Below are 23,220 nucleotides of genomic sequence, written 5' to 3' on the forward strand. Positions count from 1 at the left end.
TGGTAGTGGGAAGGACAGGGGTTAGGAGCTCAGCTAGCACAGCTCTCTTCAACCTTCATGAGGCTCTCTCCTCACCTCCCCTGCTGTGACTGGAAGTATAGGGAGAACCGGTGGGCCCATTGCTCAGTTTCCCCCTCCTCATTGGCAGTAGCTCCCAGCTGCTCTAACTTCTCCACCTCTGTCAGCCCAGAAGAAAAAGTCCTCACTGTCACCTCCACTGTGCGCTGGGAGGTGAGCAGAGAGCTGCTTAATCCACAGGGGAAACAGAGAGGCAGTAAGGGTGGGAACAAGAGGGAAGGATGTTCCAGATTCAGACTGAGACTAGGATCACTCGCCTTATATTAGTGACTGACAGGGCTTGCACCAGTAACAAGGTTTACTTTAATACTCTTCTCTCTCTCTCACACACACACATTGAGTTAGAACACCTGAGTGCCAGGTAAAAGAAATAATGGATTTATTATTAGCTTATAGGAATAATTAGACAAAGGGGATTGGTACAAATAACACTAAAGGGCTGATTACAATAATCAGAGAAGGTAATCAATCAGAATATACATTAGATAATAGAAATGATAATAATATGGCCTGGCCTATCTCTTAGGTAAACAGTCCAGTACAGAGAAGTGCAGGCTGGCAGCGTCTCTTCTGCTTGCTTGGGTCAGTCCTTTTATCTTGTGCTTTGCTGCGTTACTGGACAGCCACGTAGGAAGAAACAACTTGAAAGTGGATTATGTCAGAGGTCACCAAAGCAATTGTACAGGGGTATTAGGTGTCAGGCACAGTCCTCTGCATCCCTGCATATTTGTAATTCAGGTTAAGCGGTTCTGAATTGGCCTGGCCCAGAACTGGTTCTCTATACGCCTCCGTTCATTCTCTCTGTAGCTTTCAGTTCAAGAGTGACATTCAAGCAAAATAATCCCATAACGGGGGCAGTCACAGGGAATGGAGGGGAGAGGGGGAGCATGGGCACATGGGAGAAACAGAGGAGGGAACAGGGCCTGGAGGAGGATAAGAGACAGAGGGGAGAGAGAAGGGCAGAGAGAGCAGATAAGGGAGATAAAACAGCAGAGGGAAGAGACAGTGGTGGCACAAGGAACAGACAGAAGAGTAAAAGAGGAGGCAAATTCAGGGGCTGAGGGGTAAATAAATGTAATTAGATGCAAATAAGGGGAGGCACCCAGTACACAAGCATGTAATCCTGGTTGGTGGAAAAGTTGGCAACCTTTGTCTAACCCGTCCAAAAAACCCCCAAACTCTGAGCTTACCCCTTCATTAGATGCCGACATGATTTCTGACACATATTTGTATATTTATAAAGCAGTTTCATATTTAACAATACCCATTGTTACAGGATTGTACTGAGATGGTAGTGGTGGGTTTCATAATGAATGATGAATTTATCTCAGGGGAGGGTCTAATGAACCTGACATCATTTTGGGAGAAAGAGTAAGGCTAACTTAGGGTATTCAATACTCTTGTACCAGCTCTACCCATAGCACAAAGCCCTTAATACCACACTGGCACCAACCTGCAAGGGTCAGAAGGTGGAAGTAGCCTCAAGCTGCTCTTGCATGGTCCTACGAGGGCTAGAAAAAGGTAGAGATGTGCATGCATTGGCCTGCATGGGCCAGAACGAGGAAGCAGCATGCGACTGCCCTCCCATCAGCCAACAAGGAGTAAAGCTGCAGCAGCATCAGATTAATGGGGCAGGAGAGATGGAGGAGACTGCTGGGTGAAAGTGGCCCTGGCCGAGTCTGATCTTAGTCTCTCCAATTCACTGCTAATCCCTCATAGCACTCACATTGTGTGAAAGGGAATTTCCTGCTGGAGTCCATGGGGAGTTCTATGCACAGGGAGCGTCTCGATACATCAGACCCGTGGCACTCAGTATAATTCAAACAATTTCTGTATCGCTCTGGCACATTTTCTTCGTCTTTGCAGCATTTGTTAAATGTCATCACGTGTCACCTGTGTGCATTTTTGGGAACGGGGAGAGGCGAGCGTTCCTAATGAAGCATCTTCTACATTTATTGCATGGGAATGGTCTCTCTCGGGGCAGGGTCTCCATATGAGTTTCTGCAGACCTTGATCAGAATGAACCTCCTTTGTAAGTCAGGGTTTATTGGGGATGATCTCAGGTCTCCCCTGCGTGAATTTTCATGTCTTCTGTGAGAATGTTTTATTATACTCATTATATGAATAAGGTCTCTCATCTGTTAAAACTTTCCTGTTTGAGATTAATGTAAACTTAGGAAGGAAGCTTTTCCTCCACTTAGGACTCCAGTGTGAACTTTCTGGTGTGGTGAGAGCACAGACTCCCTAATGTACATTTTCCACATTTGGTACATGAGAAGGGTCTCTCTCCTGTGTGGATTTTCGGGTGTTGGGACGTCTGCCGTAGTAAGGAAAGATTTTTCACACTCGCCGTGCATATTTTGCAAGTTTGGCGCATGCGCTGCTGTGAAAATCTACCCCTAAGTGTATGTTTAGCATGAAAGCTTTACCCACACTGAGGTCATGTAAATGGTTTCTAGGGGGGCAAATGGATTTTCTGGTGTTTTGAGAGATTTTGCTTCCTAATAAAGGACCTTCCATATTTAATCCATGAGAATGGCCTCTCTTATGTGTGAGTTTTCATGTGTGTTGTGTGATGACCCTTCTGCATGAAGCTTTTATTACATTCAATGCATGAGAATAGTCACTCCCCTGTGTGGCTTCTCGTGTGTCTTGTGAGGGATGCCTTCACAGGGAAGCTTTTATTACATTCAGTACATGAGAATGGTCGCTCCCCTGTGTGGATTCTCATGTGTCTTGTGAGGGATGCCTTCACAGGGAAGCTTTTATTACATTTAGTACATGAGAATGGTCCCTCCCCTGTGTGGATTCTCATGTGTTTTGTGAGGGTACCCTTCTCAGTGAAGCTTTTATTACATTCAGTACATGAGAATGGTCGCTCCCCTGTGTGGATTCTCATGTGTTTTGTGAGGGCACCCTTCTCCGGGAAGCTTTTATTACATTCAGTACATGAGAGTGGTCGCTCCCCTGTGTGGATTCTCATGTGTCTTCTGAGGGTACCCTTCTCAGGGAATCTTTTATTACATTCAGTACATGAGAATGGTCGCTCCCCGGTGTGGATTCTCATGTGTTGTGTGAGGTTAGCCTTCTGCGTGAAGCTTCTATTACATTCAGTACATGAGAATGGTCGCTCCCCTGTGTGGATTCTCATGTGTGTTGTGAGGGCACCCTTCACAGGGAAGCTTTTATTACATTCAGTACATGAGAATGGTTGCTCCCCTGTGTGGATTCTCATGTGTCTTGTGAGTGCACCCTTCTCAGGGAATCTTTTATTACATTCAGTACATGAGAATGGTTGCTCCCCTGTGTGGATTCTCATGTGTGTTGTGAGGGATGCCTTCACAGGGAAGCTTTTATTACATTCAGTACATGAGAATGGTCGCTCCCCTGTGTGGATTCTCATGTGTATTGTGAGGGTACCCTGTGCCATGAAGCTTTTATTACATTCAGTACATGAGAATGGTTGCTCCCCTGTGTGGATTCTCATGTGTTTTGTGAGGTAAACTTTCACAGGGAAACTTTTATTACATTCAGTACATGAGAATGGTCGCTCCCCTGTGTGGATTCTCATGTGTTTTGTGAGGGAACCCTTCTGGGTGAAGCTTTTATTACATTCACTACATGAGAATGGTTGCTCCCCTGTGTGGCTTCTCATGTGTGTTGTGAGGGCATCCTTCTTAGGGAATCTTTTATTACATTCAGTACATGAGAATGGTCGCATCCCTGTGTGGCTTCTCATGTGTACTGCGAGGGCACCCTTATCAGGGAATCTTTTATTACATTCAGTACATGAAAATGGTCGCTCCCCTGTGTGGATTCTCATGTGTTTTGTGAGTGCACCCTTCTCAGGGAATCTTTTATTACATTCAGTACATGAGAATGGTCGCTCCCCTGTGTGCATTCTCAGGTGTATTGTGAGGGTACCCTGTGCCATGAAGCTTTTATTACATTCAGTACATGAGAATGGTCGTTCCCCTGTGTGGATTCTCATGTGTTTTGTGAGGGAACCCTTCTGAGGGAAGCTTTTATTACATTCACTACATGAGAATGGTCGCTCCCCTGTGTGGATTCTCATGTGGCTTGTGAGCACACCCTTCTCATGGAAGCTTTTGTTACATTCCGTACATGAGAATGGTTTCTCACCGGCGCAGAGTTTCTGGTGGGGGGAGAAGTATTTGCTAATGTAACGTTTTCCACATTCAGTACAGGAGAATGGTCTCTCACCTGGGTGGATGCCCTGGTGTAACTTTAGCTTATCCTTACGAGGGAAGCTTTTCCCACATTCAGCGCAGGTAAATGGTTTTTTTCCAATATGGAGTTGATGGTGATGTGTGAGGTTTTTCTTCCTAATAAAACATTTTCCACATTTAGTGCAAGAGAAGGGTCTCCCTCCAGTGTGGATTTTGTGATGTAAGGTTAGGTTATACTTACTAATTAAACTTTGCCTCCAGTCACGGCAGAAGATGGTTTGCTCTGTTTTATGTATGTTTAGGTGCACTTCTAGATTTTTCTTCTGACTGAAGCTTTTCCCACATTTATTGCAAAGAAATAATGGTTGGAGTGGGTGGGATTTCTGGTGCAATATTAAATGTGATTCCTTACCAGAGCTTTTACCACAGGAGTCACCCGCTAAGGATTTCCTCCCTTTCTGCTCCCTCTGGTGAAGGTCAGAAGCCTTTTGATCACTGTTATTGCTCTGGAAGGGGCACTCTGTGCTCCAGTGTCTCTGCTGCTCAGGGATGACTTTGACCTCCATCTCACATGCAGTGACTCCCTCCCGTGAGTCTCCTGTCGGCTCTCCCTGCTTCTTCTCAGACTCCTGCTGACTATTCCTTGTGTTTCTCCTCTCAGTCCCCTGTGAAACATTCTCACAGACATTTCCTGATTCTCTTGGGATCAGTCCTTCTTCCATAGGATGTTCTTCTTGATTCTCCTCTTTTATGTGCTGTGTGACCTCATCACTTGCTGGTGATAGAAGAAGACATTAATCATGCATTAGTGACCATGCAAATGGATCTGGGTTTCTGATCCTATACTCATTGTTCTGGCAGTGTCACACAGTGACAGAGCAGTGCATTTCTGACCAACCACTGGTGACCATGAAAAACTTCTAACAATCAGGCCTATCCTGTAAAGTGCGGCCGCGTTTACCCTGCTCCTAAGCCGCTTTTAACTCACGTTTCGGCCGCGTTAGCCCTTCCTGCGATCCCGAATCCCCTTTAACCTACTCCTACCGCATCCTAAATTCCCCGGGCAACCCCTTCCACCCGCGGCATGTATATTGCATGCAAACGAGCAAATTAGCGCGATATTGCATGCAAACGAGCCAATTAGCTATTCCCCTAGCATCCCGTAACCCGCGCCCCGACTATCGCTACCTTTCCCTGCCGTTTTGTCGCGCATTTAACCTGCAAACTTACCGCCTACCCTGACCCAGGCGGTAGAGGCATGGGTAAGGGTAGGTGGCAAGCTTTCCCCCAGCCCCCGCTCACCTGCCCCGGCCGCGATCATGGGTGCCGGTCTCCGTGGCAGCCCCAGTCCTCTCCCCTCCTCCCGAAGCCAAAAAAAAGCGAAAAAAACGTTGCAGCCCCCTCCGGACATCGGAGGGGGGCTGCAACGTTTTTTTCGCTTTTTTTTTTTTGGCTTCGGGAGGAGGGGAGAGGACTGGGGCTGCCACGGAGACCGCTTTCCCCCATGCAAGTAAGTTGCTTCGCCGCTTCAGTTCTTCTCCCCCCTCCCGGAGCAGGGCGCGAAAAGCAGCCTTGCTCTGGGACGGGGGAAAATAGAAACTGAGCGGCGAAGCTAAAAAAAAACCAAAAGCAATTTTGGTTTTTTTTTTTCAAAATTGACAATTTTGTTTTTTTTTCAAAAGCGACTTACTTTTGGGATCTGTCAAGATCCCAAAAGTAAGTCGCTTTTGGACGCCGGCAAAACTTATCTTTTTTTGCAGCCATCAGCCATCAGCAGGAACACGATCTGGCTCCCGTAGCTCCTCCCAACAAGATGGCCGCCTGCACGGGGAAAGCGTACAATTGGCCGCTGAAGATGTGGCGTCACATCCCGTGACGCCAAACGTCGTGACGTCACGTCTTCAGCGGCCAATTGTACGCTTTCCCGTGCAGGCGGCCATCTTGTTGGGAGGAGCTACAGGAGCCAGATCGTGTTCCTGCTGATGGCTGCAAAAAAGATAAGTTTTGCCGGCGTCCAAAAGCGACTTACTTTTGGGATCTTGACAGATCCCAAAAGTAAGTCGCTTTTGAAAAAAAACAAAGTTTGCTCCCCTTTTTTTTTTTTTGCTTCGCCGCTGTCACCTCTTCTCCCCCCTCCCGGAGCAGGGCGCGAAAGCAGCCTTGCTCCGGGAGGAGGGAGAACAGACTGACAGCGGTCAGGTCGGGTCCGGGGTCCGGGTTGGGTCCGGGCTGGGGGAAAGCTTCGCCGCTGTCATCTCTCTCCCCTCCTCCCGAAGCAGGCCTTGCTCCGGGAGGGGGGGAGAAGCGCTGTCGGGTCAGATCAGATGGAAAAGTAAGTTGCTTCGCCACTGTCATCTCTCTCTCCACCTCCCGGAGCAAGGCCTGCTTCGGGAGGAGGGGAGAGAGATGACAGCGGCGAAGCAACTTATTTTTTGCATCCGATCGGACCAGACTTCCTGGTATCTGTCATTTCAAATGACATTTGAAATGACAGATACCAGCGTGGCGTGAAGCCTTAGGCCCGTGCACCCAGGATCCTGTATAGGCGCTCTATCCAGTATCCTGGGTTGCGCGGGACTAAGGCTTTTCGGACGCGGCTTACATTTACATATAATTAGGCTTCAGGATCGAGCGGTAGGTGAGCTGCACTGTGCGGGCGGTAACCGCGGGTGCCGTAGGCACTAACGCAGCTCTTCCTACCGCTCGGTACTGGATCACCCTGGATGAGGTTTACACCAAAAGCCTTATGAGATGAGCTCCTAAATACGTATAACCTAGAGGAGAGGAGAAAGGGGGAGATGGATAGAGACACTTACATACCTGAAAGGTAATAATGCTCAAGAAGTAAATGTCTTTTGAATGGAAAATAATTTGTAGAGCAAAGTTCCAAGGGGGGAGACTAGGAAGAATATCAAGAGATATTTTTTGGTCAGAGTGTGGTGGATGCCTGGAATTAGCTCTTGGAAGTGTTGGAGATGAAAACTGTAACAGAATATAAAAAATAACAGCAGGATAAACAGAAGAGAGAGAGAAGATGGAGAGAATGAGAGATAAGAGGTCAGGAACGTAGGCGAGCTTGCTGGAAACAGCAGATACTCCATAGATAAAACCTGAGAGGGAGAGAAGAGGGAGGAGAGTGGGGGGTAGGATAAGCTTAGAGGGGGAAGGATGAGAGTTACCACGGAGGGACAGGACTGAGATTGATATCCAGAGAAGGGCAGGTATGATGACAGTAAAGACAGTGAGATTCTCTTAGGGTGAGAGGAAGAAAACTTTGTAAAGCAATGGACAAGGCCGAAGACAGAATGGCCGAGGAGGTGGAGAATATGGGAGGCTGAGAGGGTACCTGATGTTCCCAATGGACAGAAGTGGGGAATGAGATTGGGTAGGGTTAGCAACAGGAAGGGGAAAGAGAATGGATCCATAGGTAGGGGAGAAGGGAAAAATGGCCATGGGACAGCTAGAAGTATGCAGACAAGCTGAAGCCTCCCTATTATATCAGTGCAAGGCTAAGTATGTCACGGGATAATGACAGTCATGAAGCAAGCTCAGACCTCTTGTATCCTGCTGTTCATATTCAGCTAATTGTAAAACAAGAATGCATGCGACCATATGTGCACATGGGGGCTAATGAGCAAAGATACGCTGGAGTTTTAAATCACGTGCACAAGTACGTGTGTATGATGTAAAATACTCCTAGCATGTGTACTCGAGCAGATGTAAAGCACATTCCTTCCTTAAGAATTTGTCGGCTTTAACGCTTGCAGGGAAGAGGATTTTAAACCCTGCTCAGGTTAAAGCCATTCCCAGTTTTACCCATTAGCCCACCAGTTTGCCCAGTCTCTCTCAGGGTCATCCAGACCCTTCTAGTTTTTCATCCTGCACTCCCCCCAGTTGAGCAAGACCCCTCACCCTATCGTGTTAGTCCTAAAAAGTGATTTCTGCAGACTTACACCTCATCAGGAGCAGCAGGAAATATACGCAGCTAACAGTGCGCCACGAGATGCGGCCGCCGGATTTACACACTTAACTGCTGGCCCTGCCCCTTTTTTGGCACGAGCAAGTAATTAGAATCTTTTGAAATTCATGTCGCTCACGTGTGGCCACGTATTCATCTTTTAGTGCGAGTAACGCTTTTAAAATTTGGCCCATTCAGTTCTGTATCCGGACAGGTGGGATCAGTAGTCCTGGGCCTGCTGCTGAGGGCTCAGTAAAGTCCCTTGAGAAACTTTGTGGATGCTCCCCAGCAAGTGCCTCATGTAAGACATCGGAGATAAATTCCTAGACTGCCTCGTAGGGGCCGGTCTCACATGAGAAGATCCAAACAACCAATCTCAGGTGCCAGCTCAGACACAGAGCAATGCTTGAGCTGGAGTCAGGAGAAAAGTCACAGACGACCTTCAGTAAAACAGCCCCTGTGACTGATAAAGATTCAGATAATGCAATCCTTACCCAGGGAGATCAGGGTCTCATAATTCTCCTTCATCACCTCCCTGTAAAGCTCCTTCTGCCCTTCATTTAAATACCCCCACTCCTCCTGGGAGAAAGAGACAGAGATGTCCTCAAACGTCACCGGCACCTGAAACACAAACCAGAAACAGTCAGTGACACGTGGAGGGGCTCAGCGTGCATTAGATCTCAGCTGGATTTATTCTCCTAACATTTTATCATGGAAAAGAGGACACCAGGACCCCTCTTCCCCAAGAAATGCCAGATATGTTTCCTCTGTGTTGCCCCTAGAATCAGTTTCCTCCCTAGACCCCAGGGTTTTCAAACTGAAAAATATTCTCAAATACCAGAGACAGAGAATATGAAATGTCATTACATGGATAAATCACATTATAATAAAAGGAAGCTAAAAGAGCATTATCCAGAACATCAGGTTCTATTCCATCAGGAGGACTCCCTGTGCTAAATCCTAACAGAGCAGGAAGAGTTTGGTGTCCTGGGCAGTGACATTTCTCCCATTGTGATGTACTAATTCTGTATTCAGGGGTGTTGCAAACCATGGGCACACAGGGATCGTGCCCCAAATCTCAAACAGCTGTTTGGTTTCCTTCTGTGCAGGGAAAAGGAAAGGAGAAATTACACTTACCTGATAATTTCCTTTCTTCTGCAATCAGGCAGGTCAATCCACACAAATGGGTTATGCACCTCTACCAGCAGGTGGAGACAGAGCAAAAGCTGATGGCACAGACCTATAGCCCTGTCCCGACATCAGCCTGCAAGTATTCTCTGGAAAAGCCAAACTGTGGACAAACTGATTATTCTTGAATATAACCACTTATGCTTCCAACCAAGTGAGAACACTGAGCTCAGTCGAGCTGGTCATGACACTTACCAGTCCTCAAACGAGTAACAGATATAACACTCGTCGTTTGTACCTAAAGGACAAACTGAAAGCAAGACGGCAGCCGAGGATGGACTGTGGATCAGCCTGCCTTCCTTAGAGGAAAGGAAATTTTTATTTTATTTTAATTTTATCAGGTAAGTAGAAATTCCTCCTTCCTGTTCACTCAGGCAGGCCAATCCACACCAGTGGGATGTACCAAACTGCCCAGGGACCCAGCAACATCGCATATGCCAAGGCCGGTGTCCTCCTGTGCCCAAAATTCAATAATGGACTATAGCTGCCCGCGCCGCTGGCTCAACCTGTTTACATCCACCATGGAGCATAGTTGACCAGACTTACTGAGAGAAATAATTACCTCCAAGTACTGCATCAGATGCCACTTGACAGCCAGAGCATGCAAGAGACGATATTCACTCTCCTCTGTATTCCTTTCCAGTGTGGCCAGGGAAATAAACAGAGTCAAATAAAATTCTGAAACCAATTTCAGCCAAAAGAAGGTAGAGTCCGAAGCTGTACCATCCTCAGAGTCACAGGCAGGAACGGCTCATGGCAAGAAAAAGACTGGAGCTCAGAAACTCGACGTGCTGAGCAGATTACCCCTAGAACAAACAGTCTTCAAGGTAAGTACCTTCAAGAAGAAGCTATGTTGCAGTTGAAAAGTAGGACTTGAAAGGAATCCACAATCAGATTAAGTTACCATAAGGACACTGGTAGCCACAAGGGAGGACGAAGATGCTTAACTTCCTTCAAGAACCGAGACACATCCGGATGGGGAGACAAAAACCAACGAAGAACTCGGCTCCTATTATAGGTGAGTGCTGCCACTTGAACCTTCAAGGAGTTAAGGTCCAAGCCTTTAAGCAATCTGTCCTGAAAAACTCCAAAATTAATCAAGATTTCCACTTTGGGAGGCTGAGAACCTTGCTCCTTACACAAGGCCTCGATAATTCACCCAACTCTCACATGAACTAGAGATATAGAAATTAAGATATATATATTTTTATTTTAGCCTGATGCACAGTGAAAGCACTGCAGCAGAATAACCATGCTTCAATAACTTGAGCCCTCTCAAGGGCCAAAGTGTAAAAGAAAATCGACCCGGATTGTCATGTAGAATGGGTCCCTACAGCCGTACATCCTTCCCGGGCGGTAGCCTAAGAGGTCTGCCCACCAGCAGCTACTGCAGATCGGTATACCACAGACATTGGGCCCAATCCGTAGCAGGGTTTCTATTGCAATCTTTCAAACAATCATCCCATTCAAATCCAACCCCAACAAAACAGGATCCTCTGTTTTGCCTGAGTCTCAGGATTTGAATGATGATAATTTTAGTATGTACGGTGTGAGTGGGGTCAATGATGGATATGTCCTTTATATTTATTTATAACTTTTATATACCAAGGTTCAATTAACAAGATTAATTATCACTTCGGTTTACATTACAACCAGCAAAAAATAACAGAGACAAGTCTTGTTTTACAATGAACAGGGTGGAATAACCTGGAAAAACATAAAATAGGTGCAGAAAGTATAGAGAATTGGGACTGTGAAACTTGGGCAAAAGCAGGGACATTAAATGGGGGGGGGGGGGAACTATAAAGGCAACACGTTGGATAGAGTCCTCATGATGTGGATAAGAGCCAAGGCTGAAGTGAGTCGTTATGGGAAGGCTTGTTCGAACAACAAAGTCTTAAGTCTCTTCTTAAAGGTGATTGGACATCGTTCCAGCCTCAGTTCAGGAGGGAGCAGGTTCCATTGCTTGGGGCCCGAGACGGATATAGCTCTCTTACTGAGGGAGGTCTTGGTGGTAGGTGCTTGAAGAGTGCCTCTCTGGGCCAGTCTAATTGGACGGACCGAGGTGTGGAGTTGCAGAGGTATTGTAAGATCTAGAGGAGTAATATTGTGAATGGCTTTGTGGATGACTGTTAGTAGTTTATGAAGGATTCTGAACTTAATTGGTAGCCAATGAAGATTCTTTAAAATTGGAGTTATATGATCCCTCTTATTGGATTTTGTAAGGATCCTGGCTGTGGCGTTCTGTAGAAGCTGGAGAGGTTTAAGTGAAATATCAGGCAGGCCGTGAAGTAGAGAGTTGCAATAGTCTATTTTGGAAAATATGATGGCTTGTAAAACTGACCTAAAATCATGGAAATGGAGGAGGGGTCCTAGTCGCTGAGTTGTTGATGAAGCCAGAGAAGTTCATTTGGCTGTCTATGATTACCCCGAGGTTTCTTACCTTGGGTGAGAAAGTAGGGGACATAGGCTGTTGAGTGATGTTTAGTGGTACGCTGCCATCTTGTGTGATTAGGATGTATTCTGTTTTTTCAGTGTTGAGTAACAAATTCAGCTTTGAAAGGAGGTTGTTAATGTGGGTGAGGCAAGCATTCCAGTAGAGAAGAGCTTTTTGCAGCGAATCAGTGATCGGTATCAGAATTTGAACATCATCAGCATACAGATAATGAGTAAGTTTCAGATCGGAGAGTAGATTGCAAAAGGGGTGAAGATAGATATTGAATAGTGTCGGGGATAAAGAAGAACCATGAGGGACTCCTAGGGAGGAGATGAAAGGGGGGGATTCTTTGCTGTTAATCTTGACTTTATAATGCCTATTTTGGAGGAAGGATTTGAACCAGTTTAGTAATGTAGTAACTAAACTACATTACTAAACTACATTTAGTAACAGTTTATATGTATTTTAAGTGGTGTAAAGAATTAAATGAGTAATATATTTGAGGTTTGTAAAATTTTCTAATAAATATACAGTGTGAAATAAATGATACATTATTGCTTTTTGTGAAATATTTAGTTGGAAGTGTTTCCTTAGGTTTTGAGATTAATTGGGTTTAGGAAACAAGATATACCTTCTGTTATTTATTTAATGTTTTTTTTATATCCCGGTGTTCATGTTGACATCATACCAGTTTACATAGAACTTATAACAAGAGAGAAAATACATTTAACAGAGGGAATGCAACCAGGTGGGGGAATAGAAGGGCTTAAGATAATAAGGCAACAAGTATTTACAGTATTAACATTTGGCATGCAACAAAAATTTACAGTATTTACAGTTGGTGGCTTCTATTCTTTTTTTTCTGGTATAAGGGTGAAAGGGGGTGAGAGGGAGGGAGTGGAAGGGCGGCAGGGCTTGGGGGGGTAGTGAGATTCTAGGTACTGCTATGGTAGAGGGAAAGCTTGCTTAAAGAGCCATGTTTTTAGCTTTTAATTGAATTTTTGCATACAGGTTTCAAGACGAAGGTCCAGGGGCATAGAATTCCAGAGGGTAGGTCCTGTTATAGAGAAGGCTCACTTTTTTGGATATCAGGCGATAGGTCCTGTGTGGGGGGATGCGTACGGTGCCTTTATAAGCTGCTCTAGTGGGGCGTGAAGGGACGTATAGGCGAAGGGAATTATCGAGCCAGTTCATATTGTCGTTGTGAATGGTTTTATGTATAGTACAGAGTGTCTTGTAGAGCAGCGATTCTCAACTAGTGTGTCGCGAGCTCCCGGTCTCTCCCGCTGCTCTTTCTGCCCTGCTGCCGTTGCCGCCGGGCTATCAGCACGTTCAAGCCCAGCAGGAACGGCAGCGATGGTAGAAGAAGCAGTGGCACCCGCGGCTGGCCTTTTCTTCTTCCTGCACCCACCCCCCCCCCCCCCCGTGACCCGGAACTGATATGCGGTGCGTGGGAAGGAGAAAGACCGTGCCGCGTGATAAAGTAGCAGCAGCAGCTGCAGCATCGGCCCCCGAGCAATTGAAGCAGCCGTTAATCGAGAAAGGAGACAGCAGCATGAGCCTCCCGCGGCCGATGGGATTCTTCTTTCTTGGCCTGCGGGGGCTGGAGGAGGAGGCTGCTGCAGCTACCATTTCTGCTTGGGGGGGGGGGGAGTAGAGGAAGTGAGTGAGAGAAAGAGAGAGAAGCAGCCAGCCAGCCTGTGTGTAAGTGAGAGAATGTATTTGATTGAGAGCATGTGTGTGATTGAGAGAAACTGGTCAGAGAGCTGATGTGTGTGTGTGTGTGTGAGAAAGCATGGGAGTAAGAAGCCTGGTGTTGCGGGGGGGGGTGTGTGAAAAAGCATGGGAGTGAGAAGCCTGATTATGTGAGAGAGAGCATGGGAGTGGGAAGCCTGTGTGTGTGTGCATGCACGAGCGAGAGACTGCTTGGTAAGGTGACTGTGTGTGTGAGAGAAAGAGACTGGTGTGTGTGAATGTGAGAGAAATAATGAGATTCAGGGAATGAGAAGCCTGTGCAGTGGAGAGCGAGCATGGAAATGAGAGAGAGACTGGTGTGTGTGTGTAACAGAGAGAAAGTGATTATGGGAATGAGAAGCCTGTGCATGTGAAGAGAGTGAGCATGGGAGTGAGAAACCTGGGTGTGTGTGAGACACAGCAAGGGAGTGAGAAGCCTGTATATCTGAAAGAGAACATGGGAATGGGAAGCTTGTGTGTGTGTATGCATGAGAGAGATCAGGTGACTGATGTGTGTTTGTGTGTGTCTGTGAGAGAAAAAAAGTGATTATGGGAATGAGAAGCCTGTGCATGTGGAGAGAACAAGCATGGGAGTGAGAGACTGGTGAGTGTGTGTGTGTGAGACAGAGAAAGTGATTATGAGAGTGAGAAGCCCGTATATGTAAGTAGAACACAGGAGTGGGAAGCCTGTGTGTGTGTGTATGGCATGAGAGAAACTGTTCAGGAAGGTGACTGGTGTGTGTGTCAAAGACTGGGAGATGATTGGTGTGTGAGAGACAGAAACTGGTCATGGGGGCATGACTGGTATGGTGCGTGTGTGAGAGACATGGGACTAAGGAAGAGGACCATGAGTATAGAGCTTAGCCTCTACTGCTGCTTCTGCTGTGTGCTATGGCCTGCATGGAAGAGGAGTAGGAGAGCTGCTGGAGGGGGTAAGTAAAGGTGGCTTTTTAAGTTTATTTTTCTTGATTGACTGCCATTTTAATTATTTAATATTATGTGATGTGTCTGCTTTTTTTGAAATATTTTATTGTGTTTGGAGAATTTTTAATAGTTTTTATGAGTTTTTAATTGTTGGATGTTATTCTGTTCATAGCTGTTTTGAAACATTTATTCTGCTTATTAGTGTAGTTTTACAATTATTTCTGTGTGGGGATCTATAGCTGCTTGCTAGTTCTGTTTTCCTAATAAGAGGTGTATTGGTTTTTAGAGCCTGATTTAATATTTGTAGTGTTGCCTTTTCATAGATAGGGTTGCTCCTGTTTGAGTGTATTCCATAATACAGGTGTAACTGTGTGCGGATTAGTTTATGTGCATTACTACAGATCCTGGGAGTATGTTAGGTCGGTTCTGTGTCTGGTACGGAGATGAGATATTTTACTAGCATGTAAGCGTTTTATCAGTCTTATTTGTTGTGTTTTCTCAAGAGGACATGCATTGGTGGTAAACTGCTGTCTTTTCATAAGTAGGGCTATTGAGCCTGGAAGTAGAAGGAGTTTGAGTTGCTGTTACTGCGATGACACCAGAACCAGAATATCTTTTTTGTAGGGTGAGTTGTATGGGGAATGTCGTAATTCTGCTTTACATCCATTATTGTGGGTCAGGGGGGTTCCCGTGGATGCAAATTGTGCTTTTACATCTAGCCCCTTGATGATTATGGGTCAGTGTGTCACGCATGTGAGAACCATCTGTCAGGTGTGTCCCGACAGAAAAAAGGTTGAGAACCACTGTTGTAGAGTATACGGTCAGGAATTGGGAGCCAGTGTAGTTCCTTAAGGGTCGGGGTGATGTGATCTGATTTGCGAGAGTTGGTTAGAATTCTGGCTGCTTCATTTTGAAGGATTTGTAATGGTTTAATGGTGGAGGCGGGGAGGCCAAGGAGTAATGAGTTGCAGTAGTTGATTTTTGTGAGGATCGTGGCTTGGAGGACAGTGCGAAAATCGTTGAAGTGGAGGAGGGGTTTTAGTTTTTTTAAAGACATGGAGTTTGAAAAAGGAGTCTTTTATGGTGGTATTGATACATTTTTTAAAGATAAGTTGGGTATCTATGGTAACTCCAAGGCTTCGTGTGTTTTGAAGGAAGGAGGTTGTAGTTGTGTGTGTGTGTGGGGGGGGGGGGGGGCGGTGTTCTTGTCAGGAGGGCGATTGGAGATGTTGTGTGGAGAGATGATGATGAGTTCAGTTTTTGTTGTGTTAAGGGCAAGTTGGAGGTTGGTGAGGAGGTGGTTTATTGTGTTAAGGCAGTTCTCCCAGATTTTAATAGGGATTCCTTGATGGGAATGAGAATCTGTACATCGTCCACGAAGATGAAGTGTGGGAGGCCGAGTTCTGTGAGGAGCTGGCAGAGAGGAAGAAGGTAAATGTTAAATAGGGTGGAGGGTAGAGAGGACCCTTGCGGGATGCCTTGGGTGAGTAGTTTGGGGGGAGGACTCTGAGTTTCCATTTTTGACTATGTAATGTCTGTTGTGTACTGTGTGGAATTTATTATCTTAGTGGTGAAGGGGAAGAGGTTATTGGCTATGCTGGTTGTAATGGTGGTCCAAGAGGAGAAGGCTACATCAGGGTTGGTGAGGTTTCATTTGTGGAGAGAGTTTGTGAGGGCAGCGATTAGGCCATCTTTATTGCAGGGTTTCCTAAATTGTATGCTATTGTTGTGCTTGGATGGGGTTGTAGAGGAGGTCTTTATGGATACGTGTGCTTTTATAAGTGAATGGTCGGACCAGAGAACGGGCGTGCAGCAAGGGGGCTGCTGGGCGAGAATAGAGGAGTTGAAGAGCAAGTCGAGTGAATGTCCTGCTTTGTGTGTTAGGGTGTTGATGAGTTGCTGAAAACCTAGACCTTTCAAGGAGTTGAGTACTGCATCGCAAGATGAGGAGGGATGGAGGTCGTCTACGTGGAGGTTAAAGTCTCCTAGGATGATAGTAGGGGTGTCTGTATTCAGGTTAACTAATGTATTCAATGAGTGGGGAGGGATTTTGTTCAAGTAGTTTGGGGAGGCGTATTCTAAGCATATTTGTAGCTCTCGGGATTTAAAGAGACCAATTTCTAGTTTGGGTGGGGAGTCCGTGCTTAAGTGTTTAATTTAAGATATTTTTCGGCAGCAAGTAGTAGGCCTCCGCCTTTTTTTTTGGGTCTTGGTATAGAGTAGAGGTCATATAGGTGGGTGGGAAGTTGGTTACATAGAAACATAGAAATGATGGCAGAAGAAGACCAAACGGCCCATCCAGTCTGCCCAGCAAGCTTCACACATTTTTTCTCTCATACTTATCTGTTTCTCTTAGCTCTTGGTTCTATTTCCCTTCCAAGGTCTCTTAGCTCTTGGTTCTATTTCCCTTCCACCCCCACCAATAATGTAGAGAGCAGTGATGGAGCTGCATCCAAGTGAAATATCTAGCTTGATTAGTTAGGGGTAGTAGGGGTAGTAACCGCCGCAATAAGCAAGCTACACCCATGCTTATTTGTTTTACCCAGACTATGTTATACAGCCCTTATTGGTTGTTTTTCTTCTCCCCTGCCGTTGAAGCAGGGAGCTATGCTGGATATGCGTGAAGTATCAGTTTTTCTTCTCCCCTGCCATTGAAGCAGAGAGCTATGCTGGATATGCATGAAGTATCAGTTTTTCTTCTCCCCTGCCGTTGAAGCAGAGAGCTATGCTGGAAATGCGTGATGTATCAGTCTTCTCCCCTGCCGTTGAAGCTATGCTGGATATGCGTGAAGCATCAGTTTTTCTTTTCCCATGCCGTTGAAGCAGAGAGCCATGCTGGATATGCATCGAAAGTGAAGTATCAGGCACATTTGGTTTGGGGTAGTAACCGCCGTAACAAGCCAGCTACTCCCCGCTTTGTGAGTGCGAACCCTTTTTTCTTCTCCCCTGCCGTTGAAGCAGAGAGCTCTGCTGGATGTGTGAAGTATCAGTTTTTCTTCTCCCTGCCGTTGAAGCAGAGAACTATGCTGTATATGCATTGAAAGTGAAGTATCAGGCTTATTTGGTTTGGGGTAGTAACCGTTAAGGTTAAGGAGGACTATGTCAGTAGGTTTTAACCAGGTTTCAGTGACTGCACAAATGTCGTGCTTACAGTCGATGAATAGGTCATTAAGGATGGGGGCTTTTTTATCAAGTGATTTTGAGTTGAATAGGATGATGGAGAGTGTGGTTAGGCTGAGTAGTTGTGTGAGAGGGGAGATTGTGATGGATATGAGGGATTTGCGTTGCGTAGTGGGAGTGTTGATGTGGAGCGGTATGTGTTGGAGAGTTCTTTGCTTGAGAATTGGAATGGGGTATGCTGCCATGGTTGTTTGCATGTGGGGGGAGGGGAAGGGGGTTACTTAAGATAAGTAGGGCGGGTAGGGGTAGAGCTTATTGGACAGGCTGTAGTGCGTGGGAAGTCTTTTACTGGTCATAACATCCTAGAATGGCAACTGCAGGAACAACAGTTGTTCCCTGCGAATGGGAATATGCAGAAATACCTGCAGCAGATCCAGAGACACGAAAATTCCCCCAATTGCACTGCCAGTAATACAGAGCGCAGGGTTTCCAAACAGAAATGAGTCACCCGCAAATGTCGATTGAATCCTTTGCAGGGAGAAATCGTAAAGGCCTCCGGAAGAAAACAAAAACAGACCAAAGTGTAGCCTTCTCTTATTACTTCCCAAAGGCCCGACATGATCTGGACCTACCTCTGAAGTCAGCGAGATAGATGTCCGTCTATCTCTGCCCCAGTAGGTGAGACTGCAGATCTTCACTGTGAAGATCAAGGTGCACTGTTCTGGAGTCCGCATTCTTCAGAGGCTTTCTGGGCCAAAAGTTCGAGACCTCTGAAAAGTCACTCCCCTATAAGGAGGAATACACCGGTAGTCTCTAGCGCAGCCTCTTGCCCCAAAGGGACATGCTGCCTGCTTGATATTCTCTGGCATGAGGGACCTGGGACTCCTCTGATCTAAATGCCATTTTCTCCAACTCACTGCCAATAAGAGAACCCTTAAAGGGTAGCGTCACAAGAGCGGACTTAGAAATTGTGTCCGCCGGTCTCTCGGGGAGGAGCCAAGATGGCGGCAAGACATTGATAAGACAGGCTAAGAGAGAATTTGAAAAGAAGTTGGCCGTAGAGGCAAAAACTCACAGTAAAAACTTTTTAAAATATATCCAAAGCAGAAAGCCTGTGAGGGAGTCAGTTGGACCGTTAGATGATCGAGGGATTAAAGGGGCACTTAGAGAAGATAAGGCCATCGCGGAAAGATTAAATGATTTCTTTGCTTCGGTGTTTACTGAAGAGGATGTTGGGGAGGTACCCCTAATGGAGAAGGTTTTCATGGGTAATGATTCAGATGGACTGAATCAAATCACGGTGAACCTAGAAGATGTGGTAGGCCTGATTGACAAACTGAAGAGTAGTAAATCACCTGGACTGGATGGTATACACCCCAGAGTTCTGAAGGAACTAAAAAAATGAAATTTCAGACCTATTAGTAAAAATTTGTAACCTATCATTAAAATCATCCATTGTACCTGAAGACTAGAAGATAGCAAATGTAACCCCAATATTTAAAAAGGGCTCCAGGGGCAATCCAGGAAACTACAGACCGGTCAATTTGAGTGAATGGTGCTGTTTGACGGCACTTGTTACAGACCCCGATCTGATCGTTGCAGAAGGCTGCAGAGTGAAATTCACTTGCGGTCTTACAGATGTTTGACGTGCTCACAACTCTTAGACCAACTATCAAACATAGGAATTAAAGGCACTGCTCTCAGTTGTGACGTGCTCACAACTCTTAGACCAACTATCAAACATAGGAATTAAAGGCACTGCTCTCAGTTGGTTTAAATCGTTCCTATCAAACAGGTTCTACAAGGTCAGAATAAACTATAAGGAATCTGAACCCATCCTATCAGACCAAGGCGTACCACAAGGTTCATCTCTCTCACCCACCCTGTTCAACATTTACCTCCTCCCCCTCTGCCATCTGCTATCAAATCTCAAGCTTACGCACTACCTCTATGCAGACGACATCCAGATCCTCATACCCATCACAGAATCTATTCAAAAAACCTTCTCCTTCTGGGAGGATTGTTTACAACCAATTAAACAACTCCTCTCCAACCTTAACTTGATTTTAAACTCCAGCAAAACAGAGATGCTACTTATCTCACAAGACCCACGTATCTACTCACCCAGCCTTTCGCAACCCTCCTCATTAAACATTTATCTCTCCTCAAACGTCAGGGATCTAGGAGCATGGCTTGACAATCAACTTAACTTAAAAAAAATTTATAAATACCACCACCAAGGACTGTTTCTATAAACTACAAGTCCTCAAAAAGTTAAAACCACTCCTTCACTTCAATGACTTTCGCCTCGTCCTACAATCCATTATTTTTTCAAAACTAGACTACTGCAACGCAATCCTACTTGGCCTCCCTGCCAACAGTATCAAGCCTCTACAGATGGTACAAAACGCCGCAGCCAGAATCCTAACTAACACTAATAAAAGAGAACATATTTCCCCCATTCTGAGCAACCTCCACTGGCTACCCATCAAACAGAGAATCCTTTTTAAAACCCTCACCATTATTCATAAAGCAATACACAACATCGCACCTATCTCACTCCAAACTCAACTTCGTCCACACCTATCCTCCAGACCCATCAGAAGCGCTTACAGAGGCACATTGTTCGCCCCTCCAGCAACATCATTACTAAGAAAAAGAGCACTTTCAACTGCAGGACCACACCATTGGAACGCTCTCCCCCCAGACCTACGCCTCGAACCCAGTCTACCAGAGTTAAAAAAAAAGTTAAAAACCTGGCTCTTCAGGCAAGCGTTCCAATCTCCAGAATGTAACTAAGCGCCTTATCCTGACTGAACTTGGGAATATTCTGTATTACAGTTAATAATATACAATTTTATCCAAAATTAAATTTCAATTTAATGTTACGTTTAATTTAAGTTCAACATGCTAATTGGCCTAATTTTATTTAATTTATGAAAATATTTAAGGATTTATTGTTATTGTTCTATGTTCTTTGTAAAAAAAAACCCGGTCTGACCTCCCAGACCAGGGCAATCCTTTCGTTTCATGTAAACCGGACTGATTTGTACTGTATACAGGAATTCCGGTATATAAAATTAAAAATAAACAAATAAATATACTTTTGAGACGATAACATTACAGACAATAGCCCTGCTTCAACTGATTGCCCCTGAGGCAGCTCTGTGAGAAAGAGCGAAACTCGGCCAGAGTCGGGCATCATCTAATAAAGGGCGTTTTCAACTACCGATTCTCTTTGTTTCTATTGGAACTAAAAAAATGAAATTTCAGACCTATTAGTAAAAATTTGTAACCTATCATTAAAATCATCCATTGTGCCTGAAGACTGGAGGATAGCAAATGTAACCCCAATATTTAAAAAGGGCTCCAGGGGCGATCCAGGAAACTACAGACCGGTTAGCCTGACTTCAGTGCCAGGAAAAATAGTGGAAAGTGTTCTAAACATCAAAATCACAGAACATATAGAAAGACATGGTTTAATGGAACAAAGTCAGCATGGCTTTACCCAGGGCAAGTCTTGCCTCACAAATCTGCTTCACTTTTTTGAAGGAGTTAATAAACATGTGGATAAAGGTGAACCGGTAGATATAGTATACTTGGATTTTCAGAAGGCGTTTGACAAAGTTCCTCATGAGAGGCTTCTAGGAAAAGTAAAAAGTCATGGGATAGGTGGCGATGTCCTTTCATGGATTACAAACTGGCTAAAAGACAGGAAACAGAGAGTAGGATTAAATGGGCAATTTTCTCAGTGGAAGGGAGTGGACAGTGGAGTGCCTCAGGGATCTGTATTGGGACCCTTACTGTTCAATATATTTATAAATGATCTGGAAAGAAATACGACGAGTGAGATAATCAAATTTGCAGATGACACAAAATTGTTCAGAGTAGTTAAATCACAAGCAGATTGTGATACATTACAGGAAGACCTTGTGAGACTGGAAAATTGGGCATCCAAATGGCAGATGAAATTTAATGTGGATAAGTGCAAGGTGATGCATATAGGGAAAAATAACCCGTGCTATAATTACACAATGTTGGGTTCCATATTAGGTGCTACAACCCAAGAAAGAGATCTAGGTGTCATAGTGGATAACACATTGAAATCATCGGCTCAGTGTGCTGCAGCAGTAAAAAAAGCAAACAGAATGTTGGGAATTATTAGAAAAGGAATGATGAATAAAACGGAAAATGTCATAATGCCTCTGTATCGCTCCATGGTGAGACCGCACCTTGAATACTGTGTACAATTCTGGTCGCCGCATTTCAAAAAAGATATAATTGCGATGGAGAAGGTACAGAGAAGGGCAACCACAATGATAAGGGGAGGGAGGTGGGGACCTCAGGGTGTAGAGAGTGAGCCAGTCCCCTGGCTATCAGGAGACCCAGAAACAGTGGGCTGAAACAGCCAGAGGTATCCAACCCCCAGTTCGCCCGGCTCGACCCAAGGGATGGCCCCGCCGCCAGAACCTGACACATCGGGGAGCTGCAGCACTTCTCAAACTTCCAGATCAGTCAGGATTGCAGGTTTGCACCTCTACCATCTGCTGGAGACAGAGAATACGGAGGGACTGCAGGCGGCAGTCTCGCTTATGTAGCAGTCCCTCGAGGGTTTGTCCTCTGCCTCCATCTGCTGGAGAACAGAGAATATGGAGGGACTGCAGGCGGCAGTCTCGCTTATGTAGCAGTGCCTCGAGGGTTTGTCCTCTGCCTCCATCTGCTGGAGAACAGAGAATATGGAGGGACTGCAGGTTTGCACCTCTACCATCTGCTGGAGACAGAGAATACAGAGGGACTGCAGGCGGCAGTCTCGCTTATGTAGCAGTGCCTCGAGGGTTTGTCCTCTGCCTCCATCTGCTGGTAGGGAGGTATAAACCCACTGGTCTGGCATGATCTGGGTAAGTCCAGGAAAGTTGCATCAACAGTATAAAGGCTTACTGGTTAAGGGTAGTAACCACTGCACCAGCAAGTTACCCCCATGCACTTTTCTCCTTTCTGGCCTACAAAAAACAAACTACACCCAGGAAAAGTTATCTGGGTTACTTTAGGGCAGAGATTTCTCCAATCAGACTAACTTTATCCAGGTATCACCAAACATCAAGTCTCTCCAGCTAAAGTTTACCCTATCCAGAGCACCTCCACCAGCTAAATATTCTACAAATAATGAGCTATGAGCAACCCCAACAAAGTTCGCAGGAGAGTAGGGGGAGAAATCTGTATCTCCAGTTATCTAAAGACAACTAGAAAGGTTACCCAGACAAGCCCTTCAAGTATCAACCTCTCAGTGTAAAAAGGCAAAGGTGCGAGGGGGAAGGTAAAGAGATTACAGGAAGCAGAAACTGAGAGGGTCCTTAAGAATGAGGAGCTGCTGCTGCTGCCTTATGAGGAGGAGAGAAGCATGAAGGAGAGCCTGAGCGGATGCAGAGAATAAGGAGCCCAAAGAATGGATTCAGTGACTGGCTGGGGGGATGGGAACAGAAAGCCCTGCAGCCATTCTCCTGCCCCTTCTCCAGAGCAGGATTTCCAGCCCCGGCTCCCTCCCTGCACGGTCCCTGGGGTGGGAGATGGGAGCAGTCCCAGGCTGCATCCCC

At 45.6% G+C, this 23,220-nt stretch overlaps 1 protein-coding gene across 1 annotated transcript in view; it reads right to left on the reverse strand.

Moving 5' to 3' along the window:
- Positions 1 to 433: 433 nt before the first annotated feature.
- The window catches only part of LOC115086005 (zinc finger protein 850-like), a 73,521-nt gene continuing 50,734 nt past the window's right edge, over positions 434 to 23,220 (reverse strand). Inside the window, 1 exon segment of the mRNA XM_029592586.1 lies at positions 434 to 5,043. Coding sequence (XP_029448446.1) covers positions 2,624 to 5,043 — 2,420 coding nt within the window. The 3' untranslated portion in view covers positions 434 to 2,623.

This window comes from Rhinatrema bivittatum, chromosome 2, assembly GCF_901001135.1.
Source record: "Rhinatrema bivittatum chromosome 2, aRhiBiv1.1, whole genome shotgun sequence".
In the NCBI taxonomy this organism is placed as follows: Eukaryota; Metazoa; Chordata; class Amphibia; order Gymnophiona; family Rhinatrematidae; genus Rhinatrema; species Rhinatrema bivittatum.